At 44.1% G+C, this 20,708-nt stretch overlaps 1 protein-coding gene across 1 annotated transcript in view; it reads right to left on the bottom strand.

Annotated features, from left to right (window-relative positions):
* Positions 1 to 1,097: 1,097 nt before the first annotated feature.
* Myo3b (myosin IIIB) overlaps positions 1,098 to 20,708 on the bottom strand; it is a 408,256-nt gene continuing 388,645 nt past the window's right edge. The window contains exons 33-35 of the mRNA NM_001393777.1: positions 4,709 to 4,815; positions 4,288 to 4,334; positions 1,098 to 3,565 (exon numbers count right to left, since the gene is read on the bottom strand). Coding sequence (NP_001380706.1) covers positions 3,427 to 3,565; positions 4,288 to 4,334; positions 4,709 to 4,815 — 293 coding nt within the window. The 3' untranslated portion in view covers positions 1,098 to 3,426. The remainder of the gene's footprint in view (positions 3,566 to 4,287; positions 4,335 to 4,708; positions 4,816 to 20,708) is intronic.

Raw genomic sequence — 20,708 nt, 5'->3', positions numbered from 1 at the left:
GGAAGTGCAGGGCCTAGGGAGAGGAGGGAGCATCCTAGTGTTACTGGATTATTCTAGAGAACGTTCTATTCTAGACCTCAGAAGGGCTTATATGGTAGTTACACGGTAACACTTCATTCAGCTAAGGCTTCTATTCTGTGCACACACAGCCGGGTCTGCAGCACATATCTTACAGAAGGTCCTACGCCCAGAATCATTTCTGGTTCTCTGGACACTGACTTGCAGCCTGCTGCTTTTGTCTACATCAGAGATACTCATGTGGATAGTACCGAAAGTGGAGAGTTCCAAAGAGCAATGCTTAATTATATACGGTCAGGTCTAAAAGGCAGTCAAGGTCAATGTAATAAAATAGTACTGGAAAAGGCAGAGGAAGAAGAGGGATTGAAATAAGTAATAAGGCAGAGAATAAATATTATCTAAACAATGAATAAAGATAGCTTTTGTTGTGGAACTATGATAGAGGGGACTGATACACATGACGACACTGTAGTCTGCTGCACACCCAGGCTGTATTGTGTAGCTTGTGTTTTGCTACCCACTCACAAAAACACACCAACTATGTTTACATCCCACGATATAGGGGATGTGGGATGTGCAGCCGCCCCATTGTTGACCACCATGTCTTTCTGTGACTACTATGCTTAGAGAGTGGTAGAAATCATTAGAAAAGGTAGAAATGATGTTTGGTTTTTTTGAGATGAGTTTGGTTATGTAGTCCAAGCCGATCTTAACCTGACATCCTCACGTCGCAGCCTCTCAAGGCCTGTAACACCATGCCTGACTCAGGAATATTTCAAAGGATTCCTTCTTATGGGGGAGGTAAGAGATCGTTTGTACAGCCTTGCTGGATTATTACTTTCACTTTTCTTTTCTTTTTTTAGTCAGGTGGTTATTGTTTTGATGAAAATGATGTCCCAGGTTATAATGTGTTATCATCTACTGGATGTAAGAATCACACCTGAAACCAAGGCATAATGAACAGTCCAAGAAAAAGTCTACAGTCTGCATTATCCAAGCTATCGTTGATGCCAACCAGTTTCAAAACTACCTACTGGAGTTACAGTTGTATCATTAATTATTACAGAGCCTCTGAGTTAGGATTTAATAATTTTTTCTTTATTTCTTTTTTAAACCTTTATTCATAAGACATTTTAGAGAGAAAGAAACAAGACAGACTTACGATTACATTGTATGTGGACACACAGAAGTTATGAATATTTTTATCAACAGTTTGAAAAAGTTTGATCAAAGGAGATTAATTAATAGTAAAAGTGGAATTTCCGAAGGCACTCAGAGAAAAATCTGTACATTCTAGTCTTTTTCTCTCCCTCCCATCTCTTCGTCTTTTTTGTTCCGGGGATTAAACCCTGCACATGCAAGTACTCGATCACAGAATTACCCTAAGCATTATTTCTTAAGCAGCTCAGTTAATTTTGTTTTGTCTGCTTTATTCTCATACCATAGAAACATTACCTTTTCAATGAAGAGCTGGAAAAACCCAAGACTTATCGTAAAAAAAAAAAAAGCACAATTTATCTACTAAAATTGTCTATAACTGTTTTTTTTATAAGGTTATCATTTCTGAGCTCTTTAAATGTCTCTGTTGTGGAACTCTGTCCTCTGGGCATAGTGTTGCCACTGTCCTCTTGAAGTCAGGGCAAGACTGGGCTCACTAACATTTTTCTTGTGGAAGGGGGAAAGGTGTGCAAAGCTTTGTATACACGCTCCCTGAGGGGTTAGCTGATGCTGTGGGAAGAGCTATTCCCTGGTGGTGTAGCTGCCCGTGCCTCTGTAAGCAGTCTTATAGCCCTGCTTCTCTCTGTAGCCCCCTGTTATTTTCATCATAGATTTATTTATTTTATTATATATGTGTGAGTGTCTTGCTCACATGTATGTATATGCTCTCATGTATGCATGCATGCATGTATGTATGTATGTATGTATGTATGTATGTATGTATGAATGTATGTGTGTGTGTGCCTTGTTCAGAGGAGTGTATTAGTTCTCCTGGAACTGGAGTTACACATCTTTGTGAGCTGACATGTGGGTGCTGGGAACTGAACCCAGACTTCTGTTTCATCCTTCCTGCCACAGGAAGCCTAGTTAAACCCACAGCTTGAGCAGGCCAGACATGGGAGGATTCTTCTGTCTGTCACTGTTGTCTTATTTGCTGTGTTAGCGATTGGTTCCCAGCTCCGTGGGAAAAGTTAGCACTCCAACCTCACTGAATTGTTTCTGTTCAGAGTATATTTACTAGTGCCCTCCATTTTATTTTATTTTTAAAAAAAAAACTGACAATATTTTTTTATATTTTAAACTATTTTTCTAAAATTGACAAAGTATTTCAGAGAAAGAATAATATTATGAATGGGCTCATTTTCACAGCAACCTCCCATACCTTTTTTGAGGTATGGGCTTCAAAAAACTGCTTGTACTGAACTGTACTGTGTATGACATTGGATAATGTCATTAAATAGGAGCAGCTCAACCTTGAACAAAGCATCAGGACTTATCTGTGAGAAAAGTGGTCACTCATATACCACTTATAACTGAACGTAACTTCATGCCAGCCATGCTGATGTAAATAAATGCAATCTCTCCGTTCCTGTTTATGCCCAGGTATCCACTCTCCGAGGCCCCGAGCTAGGTCTGAGAAACACAGAGATGGACAGATGAGGTCTCTCTTCTGCCATTTCTCACATCCGTGGAGACAGCTGGCCAGGGAATGCAGATACAAAATCAGGTGGCCTGCACTTGACAGGCCCCCCAAGTCTCCTAATTTTCATCGCTGGAATGACTGGGTTCTCTTGGCAAGCTAGAACAATCAGCCGAAGACTCTCTCAGTGGAACAATGTCCAACAGAGCCATTCATTTCACCATGCAGAAAGCATCTGAAAGATGTTGACTTTTGTTTCTAAGCAGAAATCATGGAAACTATATCCTCAGCAACAAAACCCTGACCCAGGAGGAAGTAGATGTAACAAAGTCTAGGAAAGTGTGTGTGTGTGTGTGTGTGTGTGTGTGTGTGTGTGTGTGTGTTGGGGGAGGGGGTGGTAGAGAAGGGTAGAAAGGAGATTGCTGGATTCCACTTGGTGGGAAAAATAGACAACTATTAGATTTCACAAATGGCCCGTGGTGGATGTGTCCGCTCTCTTCTTAGCTGTCAGGAACCTAAAGGACTGAATTACCTTGGCAAAGGTGTTCTCAAGGGATGAAGAGAACAGAGAGAGCGGTTCTGTGACTCAGGATGCAGGGCAGGTGAAGGGGAGCAAGAGACAGAATCTTCAGGAATCTGAGAGTTGTTCATCAAGGTTCACGGCACAGATTGTGTCCAAAGAAGCTGACCCCAGGACAGTGCCTTCTTCTTATCAGATCAGTTACCATGGTGGCTTTTACCTGGGGCACACTGGGGCTGGAAAAGGCAACTCAGTGTTGAGCAAAGGAGTCTTCTCCGGGGGGCAAGGAGAAGAAGAAAGAGTGGGCCGAGTGGGTTTCCTCAGGGGCACAGGCCCCAGGAGACAGGCATTTGTAATATTGGTCTTCCCCATCCAGCACTTTGATTTGTCTGGAACAAAGAAAAGAGAATTTTCAACAGGAAAAAAAATCATACGAATATCACAACCACCCCTGGTGTACCTAGAGTTGTAGGGTTGGTTGGACAGGGCTACATCCTGACCAGTTCTAGATGTTCCTACCTCTGGGGGGGGGCATCCTGGGTCTGACAACAAAGCTTTTCACCTTTCTGGGCCTAAAAGTTGTGGTCATATTGTGAGTTGATTTTTATGTGGTAAAGTAGTCTGTCTAAGCCTGGTGTCTTCAAGAGACAGGTCTGCCCCTTACCTGCCTCAGTTCAGAACGGCGGTGCCAACAATTGCGGGCATCTCTGGGCTCCGTTGTGAGGCTGAGGAGTACCTGATCCATCAAGTCCTCCTTGCAAGTGTTAAGCCTGGGGAAGTGTTAGCACGGCAGGAGCGCCTGTCTACACTCACACTTGTAGGAGAGTTTTATACAACTTCCTGCCGATTTTCAATTACAAGTGCAGTTCCTTGGAAGGGTCGGAGAATAACATTTGTCACTGGGTGACAATTTCTGCCTTTCTGGGCTGAACGGACTCAAGTTTTGTACGTACTGGCTACAGTGAAAAAGAACCACTAGTGTCAATAACGGTGGCAATATCCGGGTGGGGGCGCTTTTAGAAGCCTCGCTGGAAAGTTTTGCTTTTTCTGTGATATCACAAAGGACCTCGTCTGTTTACAGTTGCTGAAAACTAAGAAGAAAGATATTTACCCAAGTTTTCTTGGCTTCCTCTGGCTCCCTTGATATTCTAGAGTTCCCTGTGGATAGGGCCAAGAACACACAGTCAAAGAAAAGCACCAAGTCGTTAATTTTTAATTCAAAGTGATTTTGTGTTGAATGCAAGCAGATGCTGATAATATCAGAAGTCACAGCATAATTTTTTTGATCAAAGGGCTCAAGTGAGCCTGATGAAGCATGCATCTTGCTCGTCTTTGATAAACCACATCAATTATTCACCGTGAAGGCAGACATCCTGACATGAAAGCAACAGATAAAGAGCCTAAGCACATGTTCACGAGGAGAGCAGAAGAGAGTGGGGGTGGGGCTGCCGGGGCTGGAACAGGTATTAATAACAGAATTATTAACTGGAAACAAAGCCGGTAAAACGGCTTTACGGCCACTTTGAACTCACGTTTAGCTGGTTATAGTACATGGTGTCCTCGGGGCTACTCAACATTTTGGGCTGCTGACACCGTCTGCGAGGTGCTCGCTGCTTCTGTGAGAGACCTTCTTCTGAACCTGCAGACAAGGAAACTTCACTGTAAGCCTTGCCGGGAGTTGGGGGAATGAACTGGGAAATGGCTCTTCGGGTAAATGTATTCAATGGAAGCCATGTCCTGTTTAAAAATAAAGCTTTGCCACTTCTAGGAGCAGTGTCATCATAATCCCCCCAAAACACGCACGCACGCACGCACGCACGCACGCACACACACACACACACACACGCACGCTCGCACCCACGCACTCATGCACGCACGCGCGCACAGACAGACAGATATCAATAATCTCAAGCAGGGGGCTGGCATCCATAACTTTGTAGCATATTTCCAATCCAAATCACCTGGCCAGAGTGACAGAGGGCAAATTGGTTTGTCCACACTGCTGAGGCACCAGCTGGTCGGTGGCCAGCCTCTGCCTAGAGAGTACCTGGAGGAGGAAAGTCCATTAGGAACAACAGAGCAATCTGGCATCGCTCACACCACATCTTCTGCTGAGAGTTCAAAGACATCTGGAGCACACACACTCCCGGGGAGAGGGGAGAGCACATCCTTCAGTGGGATGCACTTTAGGGGAACATGGCTTGATCTAGTGTTTACTGAAGTGCTTTGAACCATGCCACTGATCCATGTAGTTTCTGGAGGTGACATAAGGGAGGAGGAGAGGGACGACTGCTAGATTTCATGGGGTAGACTCCCAGAGTTAGCCTTGATTTCAAATCCTGGACCTAGAATGCTCTGGAGATGAAGAAACAACATGGCAGAGAAACCATGGTTCATTGCCCTTGTAAGCAAATGATTTTTGTGGACTCTTCTGGTTTTTTTTGGTTGGATATCTGAGTCAAGGTTCAGCAGTTCAGGCTAGAGAGATGGCTCAGTGATTAAGAGCATTTGCTACTCTACAGAGGACCTGATTCAGTTCCCAGATTTTACGTGAGAAAGCCCACAACCACCTGTAACTCCAGCTGCGGGGCATTGAGATGTTCTGATCTTGGGCACTCACACTCATGCATACACACACAGGGACATGCACACACAGGTACACACACACACACACACACACAAGCATACACACACACACTTAATTTTTTTTTAAATCTTAAAAAAAGGCTCAGTAATTTTAACTTCTTGTCAACACACACACCAACCAAAGAATATTGTTCTAGGATCTCATAGGATAGCCTGGGCAAAATGTTTATGATAATTATCCACAAGAAGAGTTGGGGGGAGGTGGAGAGAGGGCTCAGTGGTTAAGAGCAGTAGCTGTTCTGGAAGAAGACCCAGGTTCAATTCCCAGCACCCACATGGCAGCTCACCGTCATCTGTGACTCTGTTCCAGAGGCTCTGACGCCCTCTTCTGATCTCCAATGGCAACATGCACAAGGTGCATAGACACACGCATGCAGGCAAACCAGGCACACACACGCACACACGCGCACACACGCACACACGCACACACATGCAGTAAAAATAAATCTTAAAAAACAAATTGGAGCTCTGTGTTTAAAATTGTATTTTAACCTCAATAGAAATGTCCATTTTGGGTAGAAATTATAGAGGAAACTTTTTGTACGCTGTTTTCTAAAATCCAAGGGCTAACTGGTATATAAAGCCATTAAGATATACACATTATTGGGCTGCTGTATGATGGCTCTATGCGTATGCCAGGCAATACTTAAGTTAGGTCAAGCAAAGCTCCCATGTCAGATGTTTAACGTTATTTCTGTAAGAGGGAAGACGTTCGTTCCTACTTCTCTCTTCTGACTATAAGATGCACACTAGATGGCTGAGGCACACAGACTTTCATACTCCTATTTGAACTGTATTCACTGATTAATGCTTTCCCTTTTTTCCTCCTTCTGTGTCTTCTGACTTTTGCTAGCCAATTTCCACTTCTGCGTAATAAACTCCTATTTACCCCACGTACCAATGACAGGTGCGGCCCTTGCCTCTTTTACTGTGAATAATCAGACCTAGTTCTATGCCTGCCGTTTAAACTTTAGTGCTTCACTTTCTGTTACAGCCCAGTAGAATTCTAGTGTGCATTTGGACCACATTCTTTTTAGCATCACCTGACGGACCCTTGGGCTATTTTCACTTCTTAGTAACTGTGGATAGTGTTTTAAAGAATGTGGGGTTGACATAGTGACATCATTTCCTCTGGGTATATCCTGTAGAAAAACTGCTACATCATGTAGTGGTTTTTATTTAAAATTTAATTGTTATTATGCACATGGGTGTTTTGCCTGCATGTCTGTCCACTGTGTGTATGTGCCAGGTAGCTACTGAGCAGGCCAGAAGAAGGCTTTGGATCCCCTGAAACTGGAATTACAGATAGTTCTGAGCTGCCATGTGGGTGCTAGGAACCGAACCCAGGTCCCCTGGAGGAGCGACAAGTGCTCTTAACCACTGAGCCATCTCACCAACCCTTTTCTGTAGATTTTTTTGGAAAGTATTTATTTAGGTTTCTTACTATTATTTTACATGTGTGTCTGTAGGTATGCATGCAGGTATGCATGTATGCATGCATGTATATATGTATGTATGTATGTATACGCATACATATACTTGTGATTTGTTATGTATGTCAGAGGATAACGATTCTCTTTTTTTCCCCTATCGTATAGGTTCTGGGGACCAAACTGAAGTTGTCAGATGTGGTGGTAGGTGTTTATTCTCCTCAGTTTTACATCAACCTGACACAAGCTAAAGTCATTTGAGAAAATGTCTCCATGAGATTTGCCTGTAGCATATTTTCTTAATTAACGATCGGTGTGGGAGGCCACTGTGGGCAGTGCCGTCTTTGGGCTGGTAGTTCTAGGGTCATAAGAAGGCTTGCAGGGTGTGGTGGCACACCCGTTTAGTCCCAGCACAATCTATCTGTGAGTTGTTCAAGGGCAGTCTGGTTTTCAAAGCGAGTTTCTGAACAGCCAGGGCTACATTAGAGAAGCCAGCCTTGAAAAATCAAAACCAAACCAACCAAAACTAAAACCTGTCTTCCAAAACCAAAACTAGAACCTGTCTTCCAAAACCAAAACTAAAACCTGTCTTCCAAAACCAAAACTAAAACCTGTCTTCCAAAACCAAAACTAAAACCTGTCTTCCAAAGCCAAAACCAAAATAACCAAAACCAAAACCAAAGCCTATCTCCCAAAACCAAAACCAAAACCCAAACCAAAAAACAAAAAAAAAAACCAAAACAACAAAACAACAAACAAACAAACAAACAAACAAAAAACAAGGGAAGAAGGTTGAACAAGCTATGAAAAGCAAGCCTGTAAGCTTCCTCTTGTGTGGCTTCTGCATCAGTTCCTAGCTGTAAGTTCTGGCCCCATTTAAGTTTCTGCCTGCCGGACTTCCTTTATTGGTGGGGTGTGCTATGAAACTCTAAGCTGGAACAAACCCTTTCCTCCCTGGTACTTTGGTCATCACTCAGCCATAAAAACCCCACTAAATCTTTACCTGCTGCGTCAGCTTACTGGCTCTTTAAAAACACGGAGCTGGAAGGTAGGGGTCTGGAGAGAGAGCTCAGTGGTTAATAGTACATATTGCTGGGGTCTGGAGAGAGAGCTCAGTGGTTAATAGTACATATTGCTGGGATCTGGAGAGAGAGCTCAGTGGTTAATAGTACATATTGCTGGGATCTGGAGAGAGAGCTCAGTGGTTAATAGTACATATTGCTGGGATCTGGAGAGAGAGCTCAGTGGTTAATAGTACATATTGCTTCTTTAGATGGCCCACAACCACCTGTAGCTCCAGCTGGATGGAATTTTACACTTCTGGTCCCTGTGCACATATATATGCACATACATATACATAATTAAAATTTTTTTGTTTTTTGTTTTGTTTGTTTGTTTGTTTCTTAAGACAGGGTTTCTCTGTGTATCCCTGGATGTCCTGGAACTCACTCCATAGACCAAGATGGCTTTCAAATTCATAAGTGGTCTGCCTGCCTCTGCCTCCTGAGGATTAAAGATATACACTACCACCGTTGGGCTAATTTTAAAAAATCTTTACATTTTAAATTTATTTCTTTACTCTGTGTGGTGTGTGTGTGTGTGTGGTAATTTAAGTAATCTTTTTTACTTTTGTTAGTCAGCTTTTTGAATTCCTTATATTCTAGATACTAACCTCTTGTTAAATATTTAGCTTGCAAATATTTTCTTTTTTTTCTTTTTTCTTTTTTTTTTTTTTTTGGTTCTTTTTTGTCGGAGCTGGGGACCGAACCCAGGGCCTTGTGCTTCCTACGCAAGCGCTCTACCACTGAGCTAAATCCCCAACCCCAAATATTTTCTTCCATTCTAAGTTTCTGTCTCTTTATTCCGTCGATTATTTCCTTTGTTGAATAAAAGATTTTTTATCTTGATGTACAGTTGTTCGATTATTTTGATTAATTTTACTTTTGTTGCCTGGGCCAATGTCCTGAAGCATTTATCTTAAGTTTGGAGAAATTTTTAAGATAGAGTGACGCAGAAAAGACCATTAGGAAAGCAAATTATGTTTCTTAAATATAAACTTTTAAAGCTTGATTTTTTTTCCTCCAATTTTGACAGAGCTATGCTTGGAAAAACACTAGCTTTGCAGACACTTTCAGCTGTCCGTTGTGGATGCCCCTACCTTGACCCATCCAGAGAGACTGGAACAGATAAATTTTGAATAACATCCCAGATCAGAGGCAGATTAAGAGGGTCAACCTCTCTTACCTCTAACACACATACATCTGTACTATAGGGTATTGTCTTAACCAAAGTGCCTTTTGTTTGTCTGTGGGGTTTCTATTTCTTTCGTTGGTTTTGTTTTTTGCCATAGAGTCTTACTATGTAGCCAGGCTGGCCTTGAATTTACAGAGAGATCGGCTTGCCTATGCTTCCTGAATGCTAGGATTACCCCCCCCCCCAAAAAAGTTTCAAGTTGAATAGAAACTCACGGAAAGCACACTAACGGGCCTACAAGATCATATTACCTGATGAGGGCCCCAACACCCTCCCTTGGCATCCCAGTATCTGGAAAACTGTTTGGCACACAAGTCCACTGTTCCGGTTTCGTGGGAACTAAGGCAGACTCCCGATGGTTCCAATACAACCACTTCCTGTTTGCTTTCAAAGCCCATATTCTGCAACATGGCAGTCTGCAAGACACCAAGGCCTTCGTGTGTTTTCCAGATTTCTAAGATTGACCAGCAGGCATCTTGAGAGTTCAGGCTTTTGTGAACATGGCAGTACCAGGCTGCCATCTGCTCTCCCACAGACGTTCGAGTGTTACAGAAATTCTACCCATGGATCTGAAGTAGCCTTGGGTTCAGCTGGAGTTCAGCTCGTTTCAGCAGGACTTTGTATAATGTTTACACTTGATCAGAGCCTCGTCCTTCTCTTGGCTGATGAAGCTTCTACAAAGATGTGGTGCTCGACCTATGCTCTTAAGGGACTTAAGTGTTTTGTTGGTGGCTTCCTCAGAGTCTTACATGCAGTCATGGCTAAAATTTCACCAAGTTTAACATGTCTTCCATACATTTACAAAACCTGTGTTTAAGCATATGACACCTGTATTCTAGAATCTGTCATAATCCAGTCATCTATCTTAGCATGGGATTAGAGTTTTTCCTAAGCTTGAGATCTCTGTGCCATCGTGTTCTGCAAAGACTGCGGTCCTGTCGTATTGCTTTGTCAGTGGAAAAAATGTGGATACCGTTTTTGACTGTAAGTAACCAAGTAAATAATTGGGGAAAATCTTTGTTTAATGAATACAATTAGAAAGCTAATATCGTGTTCTCCCTCATTTGCAGGGAAATGCAAAATAATGTATGTTTGTATGTATGTATCCTATTATTGCAAAATAATATGTTTGTATGTATGTATATATGTATGGATGCAAATAAATGAGCATGTGGGTCCAGTATAATGTAGAACAGAGGACAAGAAAAGCTAAATAGTGAGAGGGTCTGAATGCAGGTAGTGAACAGGAGATATAAAAGAAGGATATAGAACTACCTCATTTTAACTCCATCATGAATCTTTAGCTTTTTTATGAAGAACAAGAGCATACTAATGCACTGGATAGTGGAAGAATAAAATCCAGCCTGAAGCCTCATGGCTTCCGTTTTAATTGTATAGAAACTTATTGAGTAGTATGTAGTCTTTGTGTCTGATTAATTTCAGTGTGTATTTTCTTTTTTTTTTTACTTGCAATTTTTTTTGTACTAAAGTTTAAAATTTAAAAAAAATTGAAAAATTGCCGGTTGCTTTCCTAACAGTCAAACTTCCCCGAGCATTCTGTATTTTCTTGTTGTGTTATTTTGTTTGTCTCAAGAGAGGGTTTCTCTGTGTAGCCCTGGCTGTCGTGGAACTTACTTGGTAGAGACCAGACTGGCCTTGGACTCAGAGATCTGCCTGATCTCCGAGTAAAAAATAAGTAAATTTATTTGCTTTCGTGTATATGAATGAATGTTTTACTTGCATGCATGGATGTGCACTGTGTCATATATGGAAGGCCGTGATCGACCATGTAGGTGCTGGGAACAGAACTGGGTCACTCTTATCCTGTCAAAACATCAGCCCAGCCCCCCAGTTTAATGTATTTTTCATTGTCAAATCTGGCAGCTTTTACTCATGCACAGTGTAAGCCTCTGAAGTTCTCTCTAGGATCCCATAGATGAGGAAGGAAATGGCTTCCTCTTCTCTATTTGATTTGCTGAGTTACAGGATGTCAGCTATGAGAGCTCCATCCAATGTGCTGTTGTCTATAATGGCACACCTCACCTTTGCCACCCGTAATTGATATCCTTGCTCTAAAACAATTCTTTTGTAGGATTGTGGGCAGTGAAGGCCATAAGGGAGGGCAGCATAGGACATGCTGCCAATATTCTCCAGCCTGGGGAACAAGATGGGTTCTTGGTCTCTGAGGGATAGACAGACCAAGAAATAAAAGTCCTGGGACAACAGGAGAGGATGGTGGGAAAATCACTGGCTCCCTTGCACGGTTTCTAGCAGTTTCCTGTGGTGGGTTTCTGAGTAGTGAGTGCTGATCTGATTGCCATTTTGTGGATGCTGTGCTCCCAGCATCACTTGCCAAGGAAAACATCCTCTTGAAGCAAACAGAGCGTTCGCTGTTCTAGATTTACAGATGGCAAAGCCCATACGGGTTGCGAGCTATCCCCCTGGGGTGTTTCAATAGCACCAGAGTCACACACTTCGTGTACTGAGCCCTGCCAACTCCATGTGGAAAGGGAGTGCGTGACTCTTCCACCGATGTTCTTGGGGCATTTAGAGGTGACAGTAACCCAGCTGTTAGTTGGACAACCTCTCTCTGATGAGGCTGATCACTCTACATAGTTCTTGTGTCGATCCCGGGAAGTAGCTTCCAAGACCATGACCTGCCTTCTCCCATTTCACTGCGCCATTTCTAATGCGCCTTCCTTCAACTAAAAATATCTCAATCGTTTTCGTCATTTCATCTGATGTTGGAAAGGACAAACCGACCTAGAGGTATCAGCTTGGCATAGGAATCGAGAGCACACAGCTGGTTAAGACACAGCATTTCTGCAACCACAAACCACCGCGGCTACTTCCTTCTAACTCTACCAGCTGTTCACTTTTTAAAACGTCAATGCCAGGATCAAGGCCTGGACATAAATAGGAAAACATAAAACCTCTTGGCTGCCTTTAGTGTGCGGCCAAGGCTGGGAAACATGGTTCCTGGCTATAGAGCCTTTTCCATCCAGAAAGATCACGTGGTGGAAAGCTGGAGACGATGCGCAGACCCTTACCAGGGCTATCTACAGAAGCATCTTCCCAAAGGGTGAGATGGCTTCCCAAAGCCTTGTCCCTCTTGTACCCTGATGGGTGAGCTGTTTCTGGGATGCTCAGAGCCTTAACAGGGATGACGAAGGGAGAAATCTACCTCGGGAGTTCAGATTTGACATGGAAGTCATGAACTTTCGAGGTAACTCTGATTTGGTCCCTTGCTTCTACAGCAGAGGGATTCAAGGTTGGCTGAGCATAGGTCTCCTCTCCCAGTGTCCTGGTTTGATTTCCATTGCTGTGGTGAAATAAGCCTGACAAAAGGCACCTTTGGGGAGAGGGAGTTTATTTTGGATCATGATTCCAAGTTATAGTCTGTCATGGCAGGGGAGAGTCTCGGAAGGGATTGAAGTAGCTAGTCACATTCGCAGTCAAGAGCAGAGAGAACACATTCATGCATGCATGTATGCATGAGTCTTCAGAGTCACTTTCCCAGTCAAGATCCCAGAGCATGCACGCATGTTGTGTTCAGTTTCCTTTCTTCAGTCTTATCCAATCCAGGATAGAAGCCATGAAGTAGTGCAGCTCACAGTCAGCGTGGGCCTTTCTACCTCCACGTATGCAAGACAGTCTCTCTCTTACAGCTATGCCCACAAGAGAAGCTAATCCAGACAGCTCTTACTGGAGACTCTATTCATAGGTGATTCCAGGTTGGGGTAAACTGACAATCAAGGCTCTCCAACACACCTGATCTACTGTCATATTTTTGACAAGATTCTTGACTTAAAGTACCAAGATGGTGTTGGATAAGGTAGAACCTACCTTTAATCCCAGGACCTGGAAGGCATATATCTGTGAGTTTAAGGCCAGCAAGTCCTACATAGGGATTCCAGGGTACTCGAGCTGCATCGTGAGACCCTGACTCAAATAGCAATAAATAAACAAATGAACAAACAAAGAAAACCTCCAGGGTCTAGGTCATGATTTCTGCTATGGTGTGAGTGAGTGTGTTATAGTGTGCAAAAGTGTTTGATTTGTGTGTGTGTGTGTGTGTGTGTGTGTGTGTGTGTGTCTTAAACTGGGACTTTCTCAGAAGCTTTCACATGACCAAATCTAAATTCAGGAAAAGCTAAGGAGCTTAGTGGACTTCCGAAGCGCGCACACACACACACACACACACACAGAGAGAGAGAGAGAGAGAGAGAGAGAGAGAGAGAGAGAGAGAGAGAGAGAGAGAGATTTTTCTCCTGGGCTATATGTGTAATTCAGATCTTGCTCTCTAAGATGAAAGGAAAGATAGAAATTTTCCCAGTTGCCATGTTATGTCATGAATAATTTCCTTCAAAATCGCAAAATTGCTACAAAGAAAACATCCCTGAGTTAAATTAGTGCCTGTGGAAGATGCTAGAGTTGTAAATTGTCTACGTGGAATATTAAACTAGTTAGAGATATGGCGAAAAATTTCCCTGAAAACCATTTCATAACTTAGGAGCTGGAATGTGCAAGCGAATACTTGTGCATGTGCACATGCACACACATACACACATGCACCCACATGCACACACACATGCGCACACATGCAAACGCACGCACGCACACACACACACACACACACACACACACACACGCACACTGAATTAGTTGAAGCAATCTCTTGCTTAGGTGTCTCCTCTACATGGTGTGTTCTCTGGTTCTGTCAATCAGGTTGTTGCTGATTCTAACAACAATCATTTTCTCTATCATGGGAATTTGGAATCTCTCAAGAAGGGAGATAAAAATCAGCTTTTCAAGGTAAGTTTATTGCTATTTTTAAAAAGTTTATTCAGGGGCTGGGGAGCGTTCAGTTCCTAGCACCCATATGGCAACTCCCATCTATTGGTAACTAATTCCAGGAGATCCAACACCTTGGCCACCGTGGGCACTGCATATGCAGACAGGTGTGTGATAAAATACTCATACACATGAAATAACATTAACAAACTTTCATATTCCATATATTTTTTGGGGAACCTACATTCACTTTCTTAAACTAAAAACGTACTCACTTAGGTTCTTTCTATTTTAACTTTCCTTTCCTCTTTAACAATAGATTTGTAACTACTTTTCATATCATTAGCCTGTTTTGAAAATCATGTATCTCTTTAACAGACATTGTTTTACAGTATTGAACAAGCATCATGATCAAAATGTTAGAGGTAATAGCCCAACTGTCTCAACTCTTTAGTTCCCTTCTTTTATTAGTAGCTATGGCTGGGACGGGTGTTTATTTTCTATCCAGTGATGGTCTAAACTCTGTTATTTCCAGTGGCTGCATAATTTTCTTTTTGTAGATGAAATATGGCTAATATGTAGAATGTCCTCTTTAGGGACTAGATATGATTTCCACTGTGTTTTTGTATAACCAGTGCTGGGATTGCAAACACCAGAGAAACCTTAAAACACAGACGGTGAGAAAGCAGGCAGTTTTGGCACACGCCTTTAATCCCAGCAATCAAAAGGTAGAGGCAGGTGGATCTCTGAGTTCGAGGACAGCTTGGTCTACAGAGCTGCACAGACAAACTCTGTCTTGAAAAACAAATCAAGACAAAGAAAAGGAGTGACTTTCTTAAGTTCAGCATCACTTCTTGTCATATTCATACACTACATAAGATCACGTTGGAGATCACAGTAACCCACCCACCCACCCACATTTGAGGAATAGTGCGTGTGTGTTGGGGGGGAGGAGACTTCAAGTCTTGGAGTTTGAAGACCCCAACTGTGAATGGAGTACAAAGCTATAGATACAGCTTGGTGTTACTGTCTTGGTAGCACTGACATGAGGCAAAAAGATATGGAAGGAGGACACATGATAAACGTGGAGCTCACAGGTGCTTCAAAGTGTGGTCGTCTGGTTGTTGTCTGATTTTGGTGGAACTGTGGCGTTATCCCCCCTCCCAGCCCCCTTCACTGCACAGCAGAATCACAGAAAGGCTTGGGAAGAATACAAGCTCCTCACTTAGGAGCTCCTAACTCAATAGGTCAGGCGAAGGAGTCCCGGCACCGTGAGTGCTTAAGAAAGACTCTTCTCCCAGGAGGTTTTAATTTGTAGTCAGGGCTGGGGAAGGCAGAGATTTGACCCTTTCCCCTAGTGTGTGTCAGGGTTTGCAGATTAGCTGGGTGTCGCTTGGAAAAGCTGGCATAAGCTCACAGAAGTTTTAACTGAGAGAAAGGGAATTCTGGAAAAGGGAAGTGTCTCTCTCTGGGCAGGAGGCTGCGTTAAATGGCTGGAGCCCAAAGCAGACACCAGGGCTCCTTGATCTCCCAGGACACGGACAGAGTCGCTGCTCTTCTTGCAAGAAACAGTTTGCTGACCGTGGAACTAGACTCTCTGGTTTCCAGACTGATGATGGTACTCTTCGGAGGTTTGAGGTAACAAGTAAGTAACAAAGATTCAAAGCCATCTGACCCCAGGAGCTCTCCTTAAAGTGAAAACGAATGTAAAGAAGAACCTGAGAAGAACCTGCAGGGCTGTTGGGGGCAGGGCCGGCGAGGTGTCTAGGACGGGTCACACTTTACCAGTGATAAGGCGTGGTTTTTATATAACTTCTGTATAATACCGACTGTTTGCCTCGTGTCATTCATCTTTCTGGCCTTAGCTTTTAAATGGTTCAGAGGCTCACCATGCTCCCTTCCACAGGGTGCTGGCTGACCTTATTTAGGGACCATCATTGAAATGGCTGTGCCCTAACTTCTGCCTGATGTGAGCAGGGATGAAGGCAAATTGGTAACCAAACTGTACCCAGTAGAACTAACTGTACCCAACTGTACTAACTCATCTTTTAAAAATATCAACATGAAAACACTGAAACCAGTAGTATATCAGTTAGGAGTCTCGAAGGTGTCATTTCTGGGGGCAGGGAGACAGTGTCCAGTGCAGGGAGACAGTATCCAGTGCAGGGAGACAGTGTCCAGTGCAGGGAGACAGTGTCCAGTGCAGGGAGACAGTGTCCAGTGCAGGGAGACAGTGTCCAGTGCAGGGAGACAGTGTCCAGTGCAGGGAGACAGTGTCCAGTGCAGGGAGACTGCACAGTGCAGGGAGACAGTGTCCAGTGCAGGGAGTGTCCATACAAAAGTGGATTAAAAAGAGTGAATGAATTTCTCTGAACAGAGAAACAGCATTCTATGTGTATAAGCATGTGGGATACCATGGTGCTGGTTTGACTAGACCAATTATAACTGGATCTTTGGGGTCCTGGGGTGGGAGATGCTGGAGTCCTTGTCTCAAGCTCTGTACCTGTCCTGGGCTCTGTCTTCCTCTGCTGGTGTGCAAAGCCTGATGAAATCTCACAGCAGTCAGATAGAGATAGAAGACAAGTACAGAGACAAGTTCTGGCCCTTGTTGCTGTCTTGACACAAGGTCTCTCTATTATGTAGAGACACCTCCCTGGCTATCCTGGAACTCACGGGCTCTGCCTCCTGAGTTCTGGGATTAGAGGTGTGCACCACCATGCTAGTTGATGGAATTGAATCCTATTACAGAGGGTTGTGAGCCACCATGTGTTTACTGGGAATTGAACTCAGGACCTCTGGAAGTGCAGTCAGTGCTCTTAACCACTGAGCAATCTCTCCAGTCTCCACATCCTTTTCTTAATTCTCCCTTTTCTTTCCTCCTCTCTCTCCCATCCCTTCCTCCCCCAATTTCTTTCCTTCCCCTCTCTCTTCCCTGATTAAATCTACATCAATTCCTCCCTCTTAGAAATAAACAAGCAAAAAATAAAATAAATAAAAACCTTTCTTGTGAGGCCAGTTAACGCAGGCCTGTAGTCCCAGCTAGTCTACATGCCGAGGTAGGAAGATCCCAAGTTCAAAGCCTATCTGGACTATAGAGGAGTTCAAACCCAGCCTGGGTAACTTGGATCCTACCTCAAAGTTGATCAAACAAGTAACTATGGGTGTGAATGTGAATGGAAGAGCACTTGCCTAGTGTTCATGAGGTCCCAGGTTCAACCCGTATGGTTGTGAAACAAAGCAGAACAAGGGGAGGATGAAACTGCTGCATGGAATTTTGAAGGGGGTGTTGGCATGTCAGAGGGTGTACATTCTCTTCTGAACATCCTGAGCTCTCCTCAGAGCCACACTCCTTCCCAGGGTGTGAGCAGTGAGGGATCACACTCCTTCACAGGATGTGAGCCCTGAGGAGTCACACTCCTTCCCAGGGTGTGAGCAGTGAGGGGGTCACACTCCTTCCCAGGGTGTGAGCAGTGAGGGATCACACTCCTTCCCAGGGTGTGAGCCCTGAGGAGTCACACTCCTTCCCAGGGTGTGAGCAGTGAGGGGGTCACACTCCTTCCCAGGGTGTGAGCAGTGAGGGATCACACTCCTTCACAGGATGTGAGCCCTGAGGAGTCACACTCCTTCCCACGGTGTGAGCAGTGAGGGATCACACTCCTTCCCAGGGTGTGAGCAGTGAGGGATCACACTCCTTCCCAGGGTGTGAGCAGTGAGGGATCACACTCCTTCCCAGGGTGTGATCAGTGAGGGGGTCACACTCCTTCCCAGGGTGTGAGCAGTGAGGGATCACACTCCTTCCCAGGGTGTGAGCAGTGAGGGATCACACTCCTTCCCAGGGTGTGAGCAGTGAGGGATCACACTCCTTCCCAGGGTGTGAGCAGTGAGGGATCACACTCCTTCCCAGGGTGTGAGCAGTGAGGGATCACACTCCTTCCCAGGGTGTGATCAGTGAGGGGGTCACACTCCTTCCCAGGGTGTGAGCAGTGAGGGATCACACTCCTTCCCAGGGTGTGAGCAGTGAGGGATCACACTCCTTCCCAGGGTGTGAGCAGTGAGGGATCACACTCCTTCCCAGGGTGTGAGCAGTGAGGGATCACACTCCTTCCCAGGGTGTGAGCAGTGAGGGATCACACTCCTTCCCAGGGTGTGAGCAGTGAGGGATCACACTCCTTCCCAGGGTGTGAGCAGTGAGGGATCACACTCCTTCCCAGGGTGTGAGCAGTGAGGGATCACACTCCTTCCCAGGGTGTGAGCAGTGAGGGGGTCACACTCCTTCCCAGGGTGTGAACAGTGAGGGATCACACTCCTTCCCAGGGTGTGAGCAGTGTGAAGGCAGGGAAAGGGGAAAGCTATGACCCAAAAGCTCTCTAAGTCTCCCCCAACTTGGAGCTGCAGAGCAATAGCCACTTGGGGTCTCATTTGTGAAGCAGACACAAAGACTTTTTCCTGTTGGATTTTGAAGGAGACAATGTAAAATGTACTCAGACTTCAGACAGGAAAGTACCCCAGTGAATACACCTTAATTTCATCTTATCCCGGCCATTTGTTCACAGAGCAAGGCTGCACAGGGATGTGGGCTCCTTTGAGCCCCTCGGCTGATCATTTGGTTACAGACAGACTAAAAGATCTCATCATGATCACACCTGGTCGGCCTTTGCCAGCTCTGGCTAAAGTCCAGGTTAACACAGCACGGCTATGCAAACCCCAACCTAAGTCTATAACTATTTTAAACATGAAGGTGGTTAAGAGCATGAAGATGTCTGAGGGACATCATTAGATGAATGAAGAGGGTTAGGGAGATTATATATACAAATGACTGGCAGGTCAGTCGCAGGTGACTGATCAGAAGTAGGAAACAGTGAACAGGGCACCAAAATCAGGGGAAGGGCTTTCTTTTGCGTAAACGACGTGAAAGAAAAATGAAACTGTAGTGATGAAAAATCTCACCATTGCTGTTATTTCAACCTTACTCTCTGAAAAAGCCAAGAAAATACTACTGTTGGGGTTCCTTTCCCATTTTGTGTTGAATATCAAGGCAGGGACAGGGGTAGGGGCAGAGGCAGGGAGGGATTTTCCTTTGTATATTACAAAATACAATCTGGTCTAACTCCCTCATAAGGATGCCAAGAGTCATGCAAAGAGTAGGGCACAAATCTCTTTCTGTTCCAATCAAGAACTCGCAGTTTTGGGCACTGGAGAGAGGACTCAGTGGTTAGGCTACTTGCTGGCCAGTGGAACAGGCTTCAGTTCCCAGCAGCCACATGGTGGCTCACAACCATCTGTAACTCTAATCTCAGGGACCATTTGCTTTCTTCTGGTCTCTTCAGGCACCAGACACACATGGTACACAGACAAAATGCCCAACACATAAACTAAATAATAATAATAATAATAATAATAATAACAATAATAATACTGATTTAAGTGGGGTGTGGTGGTGCATGTGTTTAATCCTAGCAATCAGTAGGCAGAGGTAGGCAGATCTCTGGGTTTGAGGCCAGCCTGGTCTAAACAGTGAGTTCCAGGTAGCCAGGGCTACACAGAGAAATCCTGCCTTGAAAAAAACTCCAAACCAAACAGCCAACCAAAATTTAGAGTTTTGATCGACAGGATGGTTCAAAGGCACTTTTCGTGTAACCCAACGGCCCAAGTTCAATATCTGAGACCCAGTGGTGGAGGAGGAGAACTGACTGCTGCAAGTTGTTCTCTGACATCCACTAGAGTTATGTGGGACATGTGTACCATACAAGTACACCAACGTAATAACAATACACGATAGTCTCTCTTTAAACATCAGATTCTATCTCTTTAGAGTATCCCTGAACCACTAAATTTCTTTCCTTCTCTTACAATTTGATGTGAGCTAATAAAACCCTGCACAGAAACAATATCAACAGCCCGACCTACCATCCCTTCCTGCCTCGAGTCTCTCTGCTGGAATGGAGATTCTCACCAACCGAACTATGGACTTTCTTTACCGTCACAGAAGCAAGCCAAGCTTAACCAGAGGAAAATACTGGCTGCTGTAACCAACTTCTCTGAAAACCGGTGTCTCAGTGTCACACAAATGGTTTAGGTCTCGACAGAGAAATTAATCATTTTCTTTCTCAAGTTTCTTTGCTCTGACTCTGTGTGCTGACAAACATAAGCTGCCTTGGCCACTGAGTCTAGGACTAAAAATTCTAGTGTGATTCAATTTTAAGTTTCCAAGTGCATCTGTTTCTGGGGAATTACATTCAATGGTCCTCGGGCATTGACCTCCACAGGAAACATTCAGGGACTTGATTGTCTGGGCATAGTCAAATAAAATATTAACAATCAGAAGCTGGGTAGCATTTATTTGGTAGTATAGAGAAGATTGTATTATCAGCAGCTCTCTGGTGCAGTGATCTTGGCCATCCCTGATGAT

Source organism: Rattus norvegicus, chromosome 3 (assembly GCF_036323735.1).
Source record: "Rattus norvegicus strain BN/NHsdMcwi chromosome 3, GRCr8, whole genome shotgun sequence".
NCBI lineage: Eukaryota > Metazoa > Chordata > Mammalia > Rodentia > Muridae > Rattus > Rattus norvegicus.
This window is presented reverse-complemented; position numbering and strand designations above follow the sequence as displayed.